Source organism: Trematomus bernacchii, unplaced genomic scaffold (assembly GCF_902827165.1).
Source record: "Trematomus bernacchii unplaced genomic scaffold, fTreBer1.1, whole genome shotgun sequence".
In the NCBI taxonomy this organism is placed as follows: domain Eukaryota; kingdom Metazoa; phylum Chordata; class Actinopteri; order Perciformes; family Nototheniidae; genus Trematomus; species Trematomus bernacchii.
This window is the reverse complement of record NW_022987671.1, coordinates 522936-537323: the sequence shown is the minus strand read 5'-3', so window position 1 is coordinate 537323 and position 14388 is coordinate 522936. Positions and strand designations below refer to the sequence as shown.

General features: G+C 43.0%; 2 protein-coding genes across 4 annotated transcripts in view; both read right to left on the bottom strand.

The window, feature by feature from the left end:
- LOC117487435 (GTPase IMAP family member 9-like) overlaps nucleotides 1-14388 on the bottom strand; it is a 223026-nt gene that overhangs the window by 121867 nt on the left and 86771 nt on the right. The window contains exons 1-2 of one of the 3 annotated variants that reach the window (XM_034136053.1): nucleotides 5795-6260; nucleotides 3181-4811 (exon numbers count right to left, since the gene is read on the bottom strand). The exons of 1 other annotated variant lie outside the window; for it this stretch is intronic. In XM_034136053.1, coding sequence (XP_033991944.1) covers nucleotides 3631-4811; nucleotides 5795-6191 — 1578 coding nt within the window. In that variant the 5' untranslated portion in view covers nucleotides 6192-6260 and the 3' untranslated portion in view covers nucleotides 3181-3630. Of the gene's footprint in view, nucleotides 1-3180; nucleotides 4812-5794; nucleotides 6261-14388 lie in introns of those variants that run through there. One more of the 3 variants, XM_034136052.1, reaches the window with a different exon arrangement.
- Nucleotides 6219-12589, bottom strand: LOC117487406 (neoverrucotoxin subunit alpha-like; the record flags this gene model as incomplete). The annotated part of the gene is made up of 2 exons (XM_034136018.1): nucleotides 12395-12589; nucleotides 6219-7825 (listed from the first exon to the last, which is right to left on the bottom strand). Coding segments are annotated over exons 1-2 (1800 nt in total), but the record flags the coding sequence as incomplete, so codon positions are not given.

Here is a 14388-nt window from a genome sequence, read left to right as displayed (position 1 = left end):
CTCTATGTATATAGCCCTGATGACAAGACTTCTAGACAAACAGGAACTGCCGCCAAAACTGAAAACTTGACGTGGATCTTAAATATATAAGCAATTAAACAACATCTTACATTTCTTTTTACACAATACGTCTCCTTGCAGTATCAACACTACGGTGCACAGCTGATAGAAAGGGACACCAACTGGTTAAAGCACGTTATTGCATTTTATAATTGTATTATTAGATATTAATAGGATCCCTATAAAGTATATTCTTTACTCGTCGTTATTCTCTACTAATAGTTAATTAAAGACTGTATATAATGACTATTTTGCACATCCCATTCAAGATTTCAAGATTTTCTAAGGTTTATTGACATTAAAGACTGTATATAATGACTATTTAGCACATCCCTTTCAAGATTTCAAGATTTTCTAAGGTTTATTGACATATCATATTATACACAACTACGGTGTAGTTATGCAATGAATGAAAAACTTGGGTCGCAGGTTCCTCAACAGTGCATTACAAGACATCTATCAATATGTGTGTACCTCCACCATTACATTGTCATATTCTGCACATTTCTTATACTATCTACATACATCTTATAAGAGTATAATACATATGTATAATATCAGTTAAAATAAGTGCTTAAACATAGTTAACATTGCAGGAAAGCAATATATTAGACGTTAAGTACTTTGTCAGGCTTAATATTTATCTGTAGATACAAATTTCACTGTGTGTGCTGTGTGCTCTGCATGTGTGACCATCAAAGAGGGTTTCATCCCTCCATATTTATCTTCTATACCCCCAAAGCTTTTTTCTTATTCAAAAGAAGACCTTAACCTAAAGTATTCTTTAATGTTTAAATAAAGCCTTATTAGATTGTCTGTTTTGCATATCCTCCTATTAATATCTAATAATACAATTATAAAATGCAATAACGTGCTTCAACCAGTAGGTGTCCCGTTATATCAGCTGTGCACCGTTATGGCGTAAATACAGCCTATCTACCAATTGGATCAAATATAAAAGTCAGCCGAATTAGTATTGATACTGCAAGGAGACGTATTGTGTGAAAAGAAATGTAAGACGTTGTTTAATTGCTTATATATTTAAGATCCACGTCAAGTTTTCAGTTTTGGCGGCAGTTCCTGTTTGTCTAGAAGTCTTGTCATCAGGGCTCTATAAATAGAGTTAACTACGGTAGATATGTCATATTTAATGCAGCCGAAACGTGTATTACAATGCCGTTATGTGATGACTTTCAAAGAGAAAAGCAAGCACACTCGGAATAATGTATTATTTAATTGTTTTATACAGTCTATGGTTGCTACAGAGGATTGTGGGTAATGTAATGTCTTCGGCCATCCAAAACTCATAGAAAACGACTTGTTTCTCAGAATTGAAGGGGAAAACGTGACAAAAGCATTGTACACACACTAAAACCTATCAATGTCGTTTAATTAACAAAGATAATCTGGTGTTTTTGAGTTGATGAGTAGTGGAGATATCACTGTCAAATCAATCGACAGTAAGGGGAATACTTACTTCCGGGTGTACAATTCTCCGTTATCCAATGGGAATGGACGCTCACATTGCCTTTAACAGCCTCCGACACAAACAAATGCTGTGCTTCCCTAAGCGTCAAATACCGCCGCCGATGGGAATACATTGCAATCAGTTGAAAGCTCTTTGCGTCCGTTTATGAAGCTGAAGGAGCCTCGGCGTGTCACAACTGGACGCCACGGGACCCTGACCAAGCGTCGCTCCTGGACGCTTAGGGAGTGAGAGTGTGTTGATCTGGGAGGGACTCAGAGCCGCTGCTCCTTTATGTAGAAAGGAGCCAGTTTAGTCGGTTTTGGCAACTGATAAAGATGCCACCTGACCACTTTCCTAGAGAGGTGTTTCAGGCACATCCAGCTGGGAGGAGGCCAAGACTAGGTGGAGGGATTATATTTCTACGCTGGCCAGGGAGCGCCTTGGAATCACAAACCAGTCATACCTATTGTTTTATTATTCTATTGGTCTAGCTTTAAATACAGCAACGTTGGGGTCCACCACTATTGAGCAGTTTATTAAATGCTAAAGGTACTGTATAAATGTTTAGCAAGAAATCACTGTTGTCGAAGGTATGATATGAGAGTTGAAATGTGTGACCTAATTAAGCTCAGATGCTGTGAAACAGAGAAAGGTCAACTTTGATTTCAAACCTTGAGAAACGGCACCCTCTTGTGGCTGGTAAACAGTGGTGGAAGAAGAAAGGGAACATATTACTGTAAGGCCTACATTTATCATTTTGATTCAAGAAAATATTACAATAGCATTATTAACTAAATGTACTAGAAGTACCAACAACGCCCATTAGGTGACATAATGACCCTGTGTGAGTGGTATGTTATCTTTTTTAGTTTGTATTGTGTGCTAGTAGTATAAGTAGCATTGTACATTGTAAAGATTTGAATTTTGCTCCCAAACAAAAGGCAAGTCCCCGCAAGTGAATGTATACTCATGGGCCCCACAACATCACTAATACAGGGACATAAACTGATTTTAAATTAATTAAACCACAGATTGAGTTACAACATTTTATTGACATTCTTGAGTTTAATTACATCAAGTTTTGTTAATACATTTTGGTTCTGACGTGTCTGAAACAAGTTGAAAATATTTTTCACTTTTAGATAAATGCTCTTCTCTAAAAAGTTAAACATTTTTCCTCAAACCCTTATCGTGTTTAAAACAAAGGTAATCAGTTCCAAGATAACTTATCCCTTTAATACATATGTTGATGCAAACTGCTTGGCTATGTTTTCAGAAGAATTGTCATGCTACAAACAAATGTATTTACCACATTTTCCTTAAAGTTCCTCTCCAACGCTGTAGTGATTGGTTGTCCAAACCAAATAAAAAGTTCAACTATTGTTGAGATTATTAAGTAGTTTGGGGGTATTTCTGGATACAAAGGTCAATAATGGAAAATCCTTAAAGTTACCACAATTTAAAATGCTCAGATTTAGCACACATTCATTTCCAGTTTGCTTTTAATGGGTTCAGGCATTATTTCTTTTTTTCAATTACATGAAACAATTTTATTTAGATCCAGTTGTGAATAATACTGTGATTTCTTATAAGATAGACCCTTAAAACTCACTTTTAAAACTTTTATTAAACAACAAAAGCACATAACACACTGAAGTCAACATTCTTTTATTATGAGACATTATTGATAACTATGTTTGTCTTTACACATTCATTTGAGTTCCAACCTTTTCATATTGAATTAAAAAATCCATTACATATGTAGATTTTAACCTTTTATTTTACAAAACCCAACATTGACATTACGCCTTCAGTTATTGTGGAAAGAAGAAAGTAAACGTATCCGTAACCATTTTAAAAGCATTAATTCATGATGTATATATATTTATCTTTTTTCTTGTAAAAGCAAAAACAATCAAAGAACACATTAGTTTACAGTTCATTACTATAGTTTAGAATGTTAACATCTTGGTTGTTGACGATCTGTCACCCTGTTAGTATTTAATTAACTCACCACTGAAATAACTGATATTACTATAAATCACATCAAACAACAAAATCAAAAAGGGGACTTTGAAGATTAACAAGGAGTTAACAGAGGGTCAGGCTGTATCATGGAAACCAGTGCGACTGTTATATGATCTCAACGCAGAAGTGATGGTTTTCCAACCTTTTTTCACAGCGGTCCAAATGATTGCAATTATTTTAAGGTCGTCCTCAGCTTCCTTCCTGGCTTTCTTTTCCTCCTTTTCTCTTATTCTCATCGTCTCCTCCTCTATTTCTCTTTTGCTAGCTTCTCTCAGCCTTTCCTCCTCCATTTCTCTTTTGCTAGCTTCTCTCAGCCTTTCCTCCTCCATTTCTCTTTTTCTAGCTTCTCTCAGCCTTTCCTCATTTTCTCTTATTCTCCTCTCCTCCTCCATTTCTATTTTGCCAGCTGCTTTTAGCTTTTCCTCCTCTTCTCTCATTGTCCTCATCTCCTCCTCCATTTCTCTTTCATGAGCTTCCATCTGCCTTTCTGACCTCTCCCTATCCTCTTTGATTTTTTGTAATTGTTCCTCATACTTCGTATCTAATCTCTTTTTTAATTCCTCTTCCTGTTTGCGTAGTTCCTCTGCTCTGTCTTTAAGGATTCTCTGTTTTTCCTCTTCTATGGCCCTCTCTGCCTCCTGGAACATGTCAGTGGTGTAATGGCTTCCTCCGTTCTTCTCTGTTATCTTTCTGATCTTGTCGAGCAGCTCTCTGACCTGAGAACGATCCTTCAACTTATTATTGAAGACGTGGCACTGGCCGTTACATCTGTTCACAAGTTCCTGCAGCTCTTTGCTACCCTTCAAGACCTCTTCAATAGGTTGGTCTTCGAGCAGGTCGCCGTGGGTAAAGAGGACCATGCTGTATCTGTCTGCTTGCTCTCCAAATATTTCCTGAATCTTCTGCACTGTCTGCTTTTCTTCATCTGTGAATCTGCCCAGTCTGATGACGACCAGGAAGATATGGGGTCCAGGACAAGCATAAGAAATGCTCTTACCAACGCTCTTTCTGGTCTTCTCTTCATCAATCTTGGTGTCAAACAGACCAGGAGTGTCAATAACCTTAACTCTTTGTCCATCAACCCCACCAAAGGCATTAGAACAGTTTACAGTCAAGGATTTAACAGAGAACTTTGATTCAAAGTGTTTTTTTCCCAGAATGGTGTTTCCTGTGGCGCTCTTCCCAGCTCCGGTCCTCCCCACCATCACAATCCGGAGTACCTCGTTATTGTACGTGTTTGATTCTGATGGGAGGTCTGAAAACAATTAAGAAATATTTAGCAATCTCTGTATTTATAAAATGGTTCAACTACCAAATGAACAATGTTGACAGTGAGGGGGGTGGGCTCAAGATGGTTTAAATAATCTAGAATATGTCTAGAAGCTATCATTCAATTGATGTTTTTCATGTATTCCTGTAGATGCTATTGGCACCATAGAAAGCATTTATTATGTGAATGGCAGGTTTGGTGATAAAGGTAGTGGGTCTGTCAATGTCAAGTGATGCACCTTGAAGGGACCTTGTTTTTTCTTTTACCGGAGCAAGAGAGAGGCACCATGATGAACACAAATACTGGAAATTAAAATCACACTAAATGTACCTCTTAATTGTGTACAACCTGAACTGAAATGATGCAGCAGTGGCCTCTAGCTTTACGTTTATTTGAATAAGATTTTTTTTTTACAAATAGTCCTTACAACATGTTTAGTTTCTATCTTTCATACTTCTACAAATTACCCCATTTTGGGCCTAAACAAACTTTGAAGGGTATAAGTTGCCTTTAGTTATAATCAGGAGCCCAAAGAAACTTCTGACTGGCTACCCCTAAATATGTAGTCTTGTGAAGAATGTAATACAAGTAAGAAAAAGCAGTGTCGCATTCTCGAAATCATCCAGGCTCTTAAAATGCTTTGAATTTAAGAAATATTAATTTTGTATGAAGTGTTTTGATCTGTTCATTATTAGGAAATAGATGTGTGATCATGGACGGTGCCTCATATTGCGGAGGGAGCCGCTGCGACACAGAGGGCCTCATCATATAACTTTGCGTGGGACCACAAGTTGTCCAGGGGCGGCCCTGCACTATCATCTCTTGGAGGTGATCGATCTCCTCCTCTTGACTCTCAATAAACTCCTGAACAGTCATCTTTTCTTTTGCAGCTTTATTGTACTTGACTTTAAGCTCTTCCAGAGTCTGGCTCACTTTGACTTGAGGAATTACAGAATTGATCCTCTTACCTTTACTTTTGAGGTCACGTTTTGTTGTGCGGACATTAACAGCGATGCTTTCTTTGCTTCTTCCAGCTGCACCACAATCACACCTGACCCTGACAGCGTATTCTGTCTCTGGCTGAAGTCCTGAAATGATCGCCTTCTCAGCTCGCTCCATCATTTGTTCCCAGTGGAGATCTTCCTCTTTCACCTGTTGGTCTGGTTTGGCGTACTCCACGATGTAGCGCGAAACGTGGACATCTTTTCCGAGCTCAGCAGGTTTCTCCCAGCTGACTGATATCTCACTTGAGGTAGATTCAACGTTGGGTTTTCCAGGAGGGCTGCAGGGTAAGGTTTTAATGGATCCACTGACTTCATTGGCTGGCCCGGCACCTACTGGTGTCTCTGCCCTGCATCTGAACATGTACTCTGTGTTAGGACTCAGGTCGCTCACTGTGACTTCTTCAGCTTTGGATGCTGTCTTTTGTTTCCAGTCCTCTCCACTGACACAGTACTCAACAGAGTAGGAGGTGATGTCCTCTGCTCCAAATCTGGGTGGAGAAATGTTCAGCGTCACACTGTTGTGGTTTATATCACTTCCTGTTACTGTTGCAGGCTTTGAAGGCGGCTCAAAGTTCTCATTGACAGAAAGGCCGTCTGTATAAAGGTAGATGCTGGCACCTTTCTGTGTCTCGTTTGTTAAACCCACCGTCAGAAATGTGATGTTCTTGTTCTCCTTGTTGGCCTCTGCAAAATCACTGAAGAGCTTTGCTTTGTTTCTCAATGTTTCTGCTACTTTGATTGTCAGGTACCATTGTTCCTTTCCTAAATCTGGAGTGTGTGGATCTTGAACATCGTCTGGTTTGGGTGTTTGTTTAAGGTAGTTTGATAAAGTTGAGAGGTACGGTTCATCACTTCCCAGCGAGGTGAAGACAAAACACACAGCATGCTCTGCATTGAGAATTTCTTCATGAAGATCATTTTCGCGTGGAACGATCTGGGTGTTTTTCATCCTGTTGGTGTACGACTTTAAAATGGATATTTCTCTCTCCTTGCAGTCCATCCACTCGTTCAGGTCCTTGCTGCTGAAAGGAGAAGAACATGTCTTACTCAGGATCTCTGCGAGCACAGCTTCTTCTTCTCCTCCTCCTCGGATTGATGGAAGTTTCTTTGCCAGGGTTTGTTGGAATTCCAGTTTGAACTGAGAGCACTTCTGTTTAAAGGTTTTGAGTTTTTTTCCAATCTGTGGGAACTGCTGTGCAGTTTGGGTTCTCAGTGCATCATTGAACCTCATTTCCAGGTCACTGAAGTCCTCTAGGACACTCTGACATTCTTCAACTAATCCTATACTTATCTGACGGACAAGTTTAGCGGCAGTAGAATCTAAAAATGTCAGAGGTAACAGCCAGACCTTCACTGGTACTGCGTTTTCCCCGTTGGCTCCCAGCAGCTTTGGCAGACTTTGGTACACCTCTACTGCCTCCTGAAAGGATGTTGGAGGTTTCTGAATAAAAAAGTCTCCAAAGAATCTGCAGGACAGTTTCTCAACATTTGCTTTGTCCTTGTCTTCCATTTTCAGCGAGCCTTCACCCTCTATTGAAAGGGAGGGAATGTTCTTGATCATCACCTTCAAGTTGCCCTGAATGTCTTGATGGTTCTCGTTGACAGACACCTCACGGTCAAAGACAAAGAAGGCTTGAGCCCCATAAAGGATACCTGTGACTACATGTGTTGCTATTCCTTTTTCAAACACATATGGATGCTTAACATTATCTCTTCCAAGCTGATCCATGGACAGTTCATGGAACTTTGTGGTAGCTTGGTAATTCAGTGTTACACTGGCATGATTTTTGGAAGTCTTACTATCGTTCAGGTATTTGGCTGATCCACCAACCTGTACCAGTCCACCCAAGAAACTTGCCTTCAGTGATGCTTCAACATTTAGTGCTGAAGATTTGTCCTCAATTGATTCAGATGCAACTATATTACAATCATTATAGTGCTGTGGTCTTTCTCCAACATCATTTTTAAGGTCCTCACGGTCCCACAAAGTCATTCCTGAAAAAGAAGAAGCAAAAATCAAGCTCCCACAACCAGAAACTACAAACTGACCTTATAGTCTAGTTGTCAGCAGTTTTATGATAAACATGTATAGTAGGGTCTCCAGCACAAAGAAACGGCCGGATGCTAATTGACATATGTTGGGATATTTGTCAAATTAGCATAAATTGTGTCCTTTGAAATTAATTGGATTATAGTTTATGCAGACATTTGTAAAAGAAAATGACTTGGCCGATTAGAACAATTTGGGCTTTGGGGGTTATTAAGGGTGCCGAGTCAATTTCTTACATTTTCAGAAGAAAAAAATGACCACTATGGCTACTGGCCACGCCCCTTTGGAGCTGCTACTGACCACACCCCTTTGGAGCGCCCGCATGCAAGCAGTGAGCTCTGTGAAGAGAAGGCTGTCTTCCAGCAGATACTCAGCTAAATGCTGCCGTGATTAAACTCCATATCATGTTCCAAACCACATCAAGCATTCTCTCTGAAACAGTATGGAGCTCAAACTCTTTCTCTCTCTCAGGTTTACCACAAGGTGAGTTATTTTTTATTTCCTGCTTCTTTACACATACTCTCTCCAGTACAGGTTAGCTCTGAGTGTTAGCATGCTAATGTAAACACAGACCATATTACTTCCAGAACACGTCTCATTGTTTCTGACAGCAACGTTTCTGATTTGCCCATGGGTGTAAAGCCCGCCCACATTTTAGTAATGTCGTCATGACGCAGCAAATCTGGATCAGCTCCGTTGTACCCCCGTTTTTAGAGATGTGGGTACGGAGGAAAAGAGAGAGGGGTTTATTTCCTGACACTTTGTGAGTCTCCTGACACACCGGACACACACCAGGGACACACCGGGGACACATGTTGATGTAGAAAAGACATTAAAAAGTGCATTTTGCACAACAGGTGACCTTTAAAGGTGGGGTAGGTAAGTTTGAGAAACCGGCTCGAGATACACTTTCTGTTATATTCCATGGAATGCTCTTAACATCCCGATAGCAATGAATATCTGAAGTGCTTTGACAAAAAATCCATAAAAAAATGTCATCTGTGGAAGCCGTAGTACTGTAAGAATTTGAAAATACACAGCCGGAGAAAATCTGCCACTTCCTCACAGAGCCCCTCCTCCAACACACACGAACGCGCACATGACCAATGAGGGCACGAGATAAGTTTGTGCACAGATGGAAGGCTGACAGGCAGGTAGGCCATCCAGTTATTTTAGCCGGGCCGGCTCAGATGATTGGTCGTGCTTTTTACAGTACTACGGCTTCCACAGATGACTTTTTTTAATGGATTTTTTGTCAAAGCACTTCAGATATTCATTGCTATCGGGATGTTAAGAGCATTCCATGGAATATAACAGAAAGTGTATCTCGAGCCGGTTTCTCAAACTTACCTACCCCATCTTTAACATAAGCTTGTGATTGTCCCTCACATACGTTAGCTAACGTTAGCTTAAGTACATCAACTGACAGTAACACGCTAATGTTAGCGTGTTACTGTCACTAGCTAACATTAGCTTTATAACATGTTGTTATATCTCTCACAGGCTCCACCCTCTACTGGGCTGTATGGGTACTACCTTATCCTGCGAGCATTCTCCCACTGAGACTTTAGACATAGCCGGCCTTGGGGCGGGCCTACCTGAATGCGTGCGCATCTCACCGTATAAAAGGAGGCCTCGCCTCCTGACTATCATCCTTTTCTCTTCAGCAGCGGAAGTGAATCCACTGAGCTTTTGAGACGAGAGAAAAGAGAGTAAAATGGAGTCAATTCTCGACCACAGGACCTGCCCGAAATGCCCGAACCTGATCGCGGGGGCTGATCCGCACCCCTTCTGCTTCTCCTGCATGGGGCCCGACCACTCCGTGAGCGGTATGGGCCCGGCACCGGCCTGCCATATGATTCCGCGGCTCACGCGTCAGCATCGTGGGGAGCATTTCCTGAAGAGAGATGCCCTGCAGGAGGAGCCAGATCACCCCTCAGGCAGACGCCCCCGCCCTCCCGCAGGTAGACGGGAGCGAATATCCGGACCGCGCTATTGGTCAGATGAATAATCTGATTCATGGCGTGGCCACCGCAGAAGGGCGGGTGATTTCCTTGGCCACAGTGGCGTCTCGTCACGTGTGGTTAGGACTCACTGCCCTATCCAAAAAGGACCGAGAAGATCTCCTCGGAGCCCCCGTGTCCACGGAGGGGCTCTTTGGATCTCCTCGGTCACCCAGCGCTTCAGCCGCCTGGAGGAGGAGAGAGTCCAGCTTAGCCGCATGCTACCGATGGCCCCTCCTCAGGCCCCACAATGCGCTCCTCCGCGGGTTTCCCTGCAGGCGAGGGAGCGCAGTGCGACAATGAAACGGAGGGAGAAGCGCCGGCACGGGCGGAGAGATTCTCTCCCCCCGGGACGCGAGGGCGAATCCCGCCTCCTCCCTATTTGATGCACAGATTAAATTGAAATATTTTCAAAATAAAGAAAAAGTTGATCTGTATCCAAGTTTAAGTGTCCGTTGTTTCCACAATGCTACACTTACACATGATGATGACTGTACAGATTCCCCACTCACTGTTATGTGGAGCGCACGGCTGCCCTTAGACCAGTGGTTCTCAACCCTTTTCTGTCATTCCCCACTTTGAACAGGTGGGGCTTGAAAAGGCCCACCTGTTCCTCATCGCTACAATAAAATGGTAGGCCAAGCCTAAAATGGTCAAATGTATCGTTATATAACAGGGGTCTCCAACCTTTTTTAGGGTGAGGGCTACTTTAAAAAAATAAAACAAGTCGTGAGTTACTTTTACTCCTCTTTTTAAATGTTTTTTGCAGTGTAGCACATTTTAACATTATGATATGCTGACCTTTAACCTTTGTGTGCTGTTTGGGTCTGTGGGACCCGTTTTCAGTGTTTACTAAAAGCACATGTATGCAATTTAATTATTTTAACCTGCTTTATTTGGGGGGGGACCTCACCTCCTCTAGGGGGGTCCTCACCTCGTCTAGGGGGGACCTCATCTCCTCTAGCGGGGTCCTCACCTCCTCTAGGGGGGACCTCACCTCCTCTAGGGGGGTCCTCACCTCCTCTAGGAGGGTCCTCACCTCCTCCAGGGGGGACCTCACCTCCTCTAGGGTGGACCTCACATCCTCTAGGGGGGTCCTCACCTCCTCCAGGGTGGACCTCACATCCTCTAGGGGGGACCTCACATCCTCTAGGGGGGACCTCACCTCCTCCAGGGTGGACCTCACCTCCTCCAGGGGGGACCTCACCTCCTCTAGGGGGGACCTCACCTCCTCTAGGGGGGACCTCACATCCTCTAGGGGGGTCCTCGCCTCCTCTAGGGGGGACCTCACCTCCTCTAGGGGGGACCTCACATCGTCTAGGGGGGTCCTCGCCTCCTCTAGGGGGGAATATTACAGTTATTATTAACTTTGTCTGTACAAAGTAGCCTGTCCAGGAAATATGCCCAAATCCACAAAAACTGCGAGCCGGCAGGCAAGACGCTCCGCTTCTGAAACGCGCCTGGTAGGGTATGACGCCGGAGGAGGCCGGACCAAAACCGCGGCGCAGCCATAACGCGGCGCAGACGGACCCGGTGGAATCGAGGGGTTAGGGACTCAGGGAGTTAGGTGCACAGTGAGCCCATACAGGGTTAGGGGTTCTCCCCATCTGCCTAGGGGCGGAGGGGGGGGGGGGCCCAGCACTGTTTTTTGAGCACACTTTCTGCGGGGTAAGCGCAGCAGGGTGTGCTCTGTCAGCCGCAGCCCAGATTTCTCCACGGTCACAACCGGGTTAAAGGAGAATGTGGGGCAGCAGCTGCTGACCAGAAAAGCCGGTCAGGGGCAGTAGGGTGGAATGCTATTGTTGGACGACAGTGCGCGTATACATCAGGGCTCCACCCACTGTACCCATAGAGTCCAGTAGAGGGCGGAGTCTGTGAGAGATATAACGCTGGGTTACGCATTGTAACCCTTGTTATATAAACACAGGCGGAGCCCTCTACTCAGGGCACTGTCTGTCCTATTCCGCTCGCTGAAGAGAGGTGTAGGATGATAGTCAGGAGGCAAGGCCTCCTTTTATACGGTGTGATGCGCGCGCATTCAGGTAAGCCCGCCCTAGGCCGGCTACGTCTATAGAAGTCTCAGTGGGAGAATGCTCGCAGGATAAGGTAGCACCCATAGAGTCCAGTAGAGGGCTCCGTCTGTGTTAATATAACAAGGGTTACAATACGTAACCCAGCTTTATGTTCTCTCCACTATGACGGACACTTTTAATTGTGTCACACTTTTCTTTGTGTTAATATTTCAGGTTTTGGCAGCATATGGGCAGCTTTGTGAGGGAGACATTATCTGGATGGTACCTTCCAGACAGGTTCTACCATAAGTTAGAAAGCCTAATAGTGTGGGGTTATGGCCTATTAGCACAGACTGAGAGTGATGGTGACCTGTCTCACAGGGGATAATTGAGAGTCAGGGCCTGATCTTAGCCCATAATGAGGGCTGTGGCAGTGAACCGTCCCAGAGGAGAAACATGAGAGACGGGATGATGGTAGTAGAGGTATGTGAGTTCTCACCAGGGACGAGTGAGTCGTTGCGGCAGTCGTACAACATCCCGAGGCTGAAAGGCCGTCCGAGCGCCGCCACCTCCATCGTCCCACTGCCTTCAGAGTCCATCGCTTCGAACGAACTAAAAATAATCGACAACAGCTCGTTAGTTGACTTCAATGATTTGGTAATATCATGACCAACCACCCTAATATGGAACATTTCAATCAGACCTTTCCTCTCAACAAAGAGACGCACAAAAGGACTCAATGAAACGAAAGTGACACAAACACACTGGAAAGGGAAAAAGGACTACAAAGCAACATTTACACTGCAGTGTGTTAATTAATAAATGTATCTATTTATTCCACACGCTCCTGCATTACTTCACACTACAAACCAGACAACATGTAATCAACATGTTGTCGAGTGCAGAGGTTGTTTCCTTACCTGCAGATCTGTGAAGGAAAAAAACAAATACACTGAAAATCTGAATCTTTGATTAAATGTATTATGTCATCAGATTCAACATAACTGTATTAGGTTAGTTGACAGCAATACGTTTAAATGTAAATAAAAACCCTAACTAAATACAGTTATGTGGAATCTGTTGACATAATACATTTAACTCAAAAACATTTCAGTGCATCTTGATAGGGTGAAAAGAAAAGGTTTAACTGTGTGAGAGGCAGGGTGTTATCCGTCATTTACACAAGCAGTACAAATTGAGGGAACAATATTAACAATTTTATAATGTGATATATGTAAGAAGAAACTACTATTGTGGCAATCTTTTTGTAAAATGTGTACTTTTTGCTGATCATCCTTCTCTACTTTAACTTTAAATTTCTACTTATTTTTTTTGATATTGTTTATATTTGATAAACTATTTTTCATTTGTAATTGTTCATAGTTAACTCTATTGCAAATAAAGAACAGGGGGAGGGGGGGGAAATAAAGAACAGGGGGAGGGGGCGGGAAATAAAGAACAGGAAAAAAACTCCAAAAGAGACTCCTCAGAAGCTTCTGTGTTCTTACAGTCTGTTAAAGCTCAGATGCATCTTTTCACTGAGCAGGAATGTTTTCGTTTGAAGGTCCTGAAAATGAAGTTACAGCGAGAGATTTTAGATGAAGAGGAAAAGGACATGTACGGCACTTAGCAGGGGCGTCGCCTGGACCTGAAAACATTCGGGGCTTAGCCCACAGTGGCGGCGGCACTACAGTGGCATTTTTTACTGCAACACTCCCCACGCACACACACAGTACACCCGCGACTGTTACAATGAAGGCTCGATAATCAGCTCACGGCATATAGGCAGGGTTAAAGTGGTATTTTTTATGAGTGGGGTCTCACCTCCTCTAGGGGGGTCCGGGGGGATGCTCCCCCGGGAAGATTTTTTTTAAATATTGAAGTTAAATGCATCAATCTGGTGCACTTTGAGAGCAACATGAAGAGATCTATGGATACCTCTCTCAACACCCATATGAAGCAGAACTGTAAACAGATGTACTTTTTCTTTATGGATATTTTACTAATCACTCCCCTTTTAAACTCTATTCTTGTTTTACTGCCATATAGTATTTCATAACTGTTTTTCCTTTATTCTCTTTTTTTTTAATAACTATAATGATCATATGAAGGTGTGCCGCGGAAATAATCTTTTGAATAATTTGTGACCAAACCGTTTGAGACCCACTGAGATAACTTAGACTAAAGTTATGTATCTAAACACTCAGAGAGTCCTTTAGCTCACCTGAGTCTCTCAGTCTGAGAGGAGAGGACTCTCCTCCAGCTTGTTGTGGAACAAACAGCTCCTTATGTCCGTTAGTGCAGCTAGCTAACCAGATGCTAACAACACGGTCCATGCTGACACCGGTCCCTCCATCCCCCTCTCTCCCTATCACACTAAATGCGCTATTGCCACACACACACACAAAGCCGAGCTTGAATGACACAAGCACACGTTTATTTCCATGCAACTCTCTGATTAGTCTGGTGTCATGCCTCTGTTGAGTTCAGTTT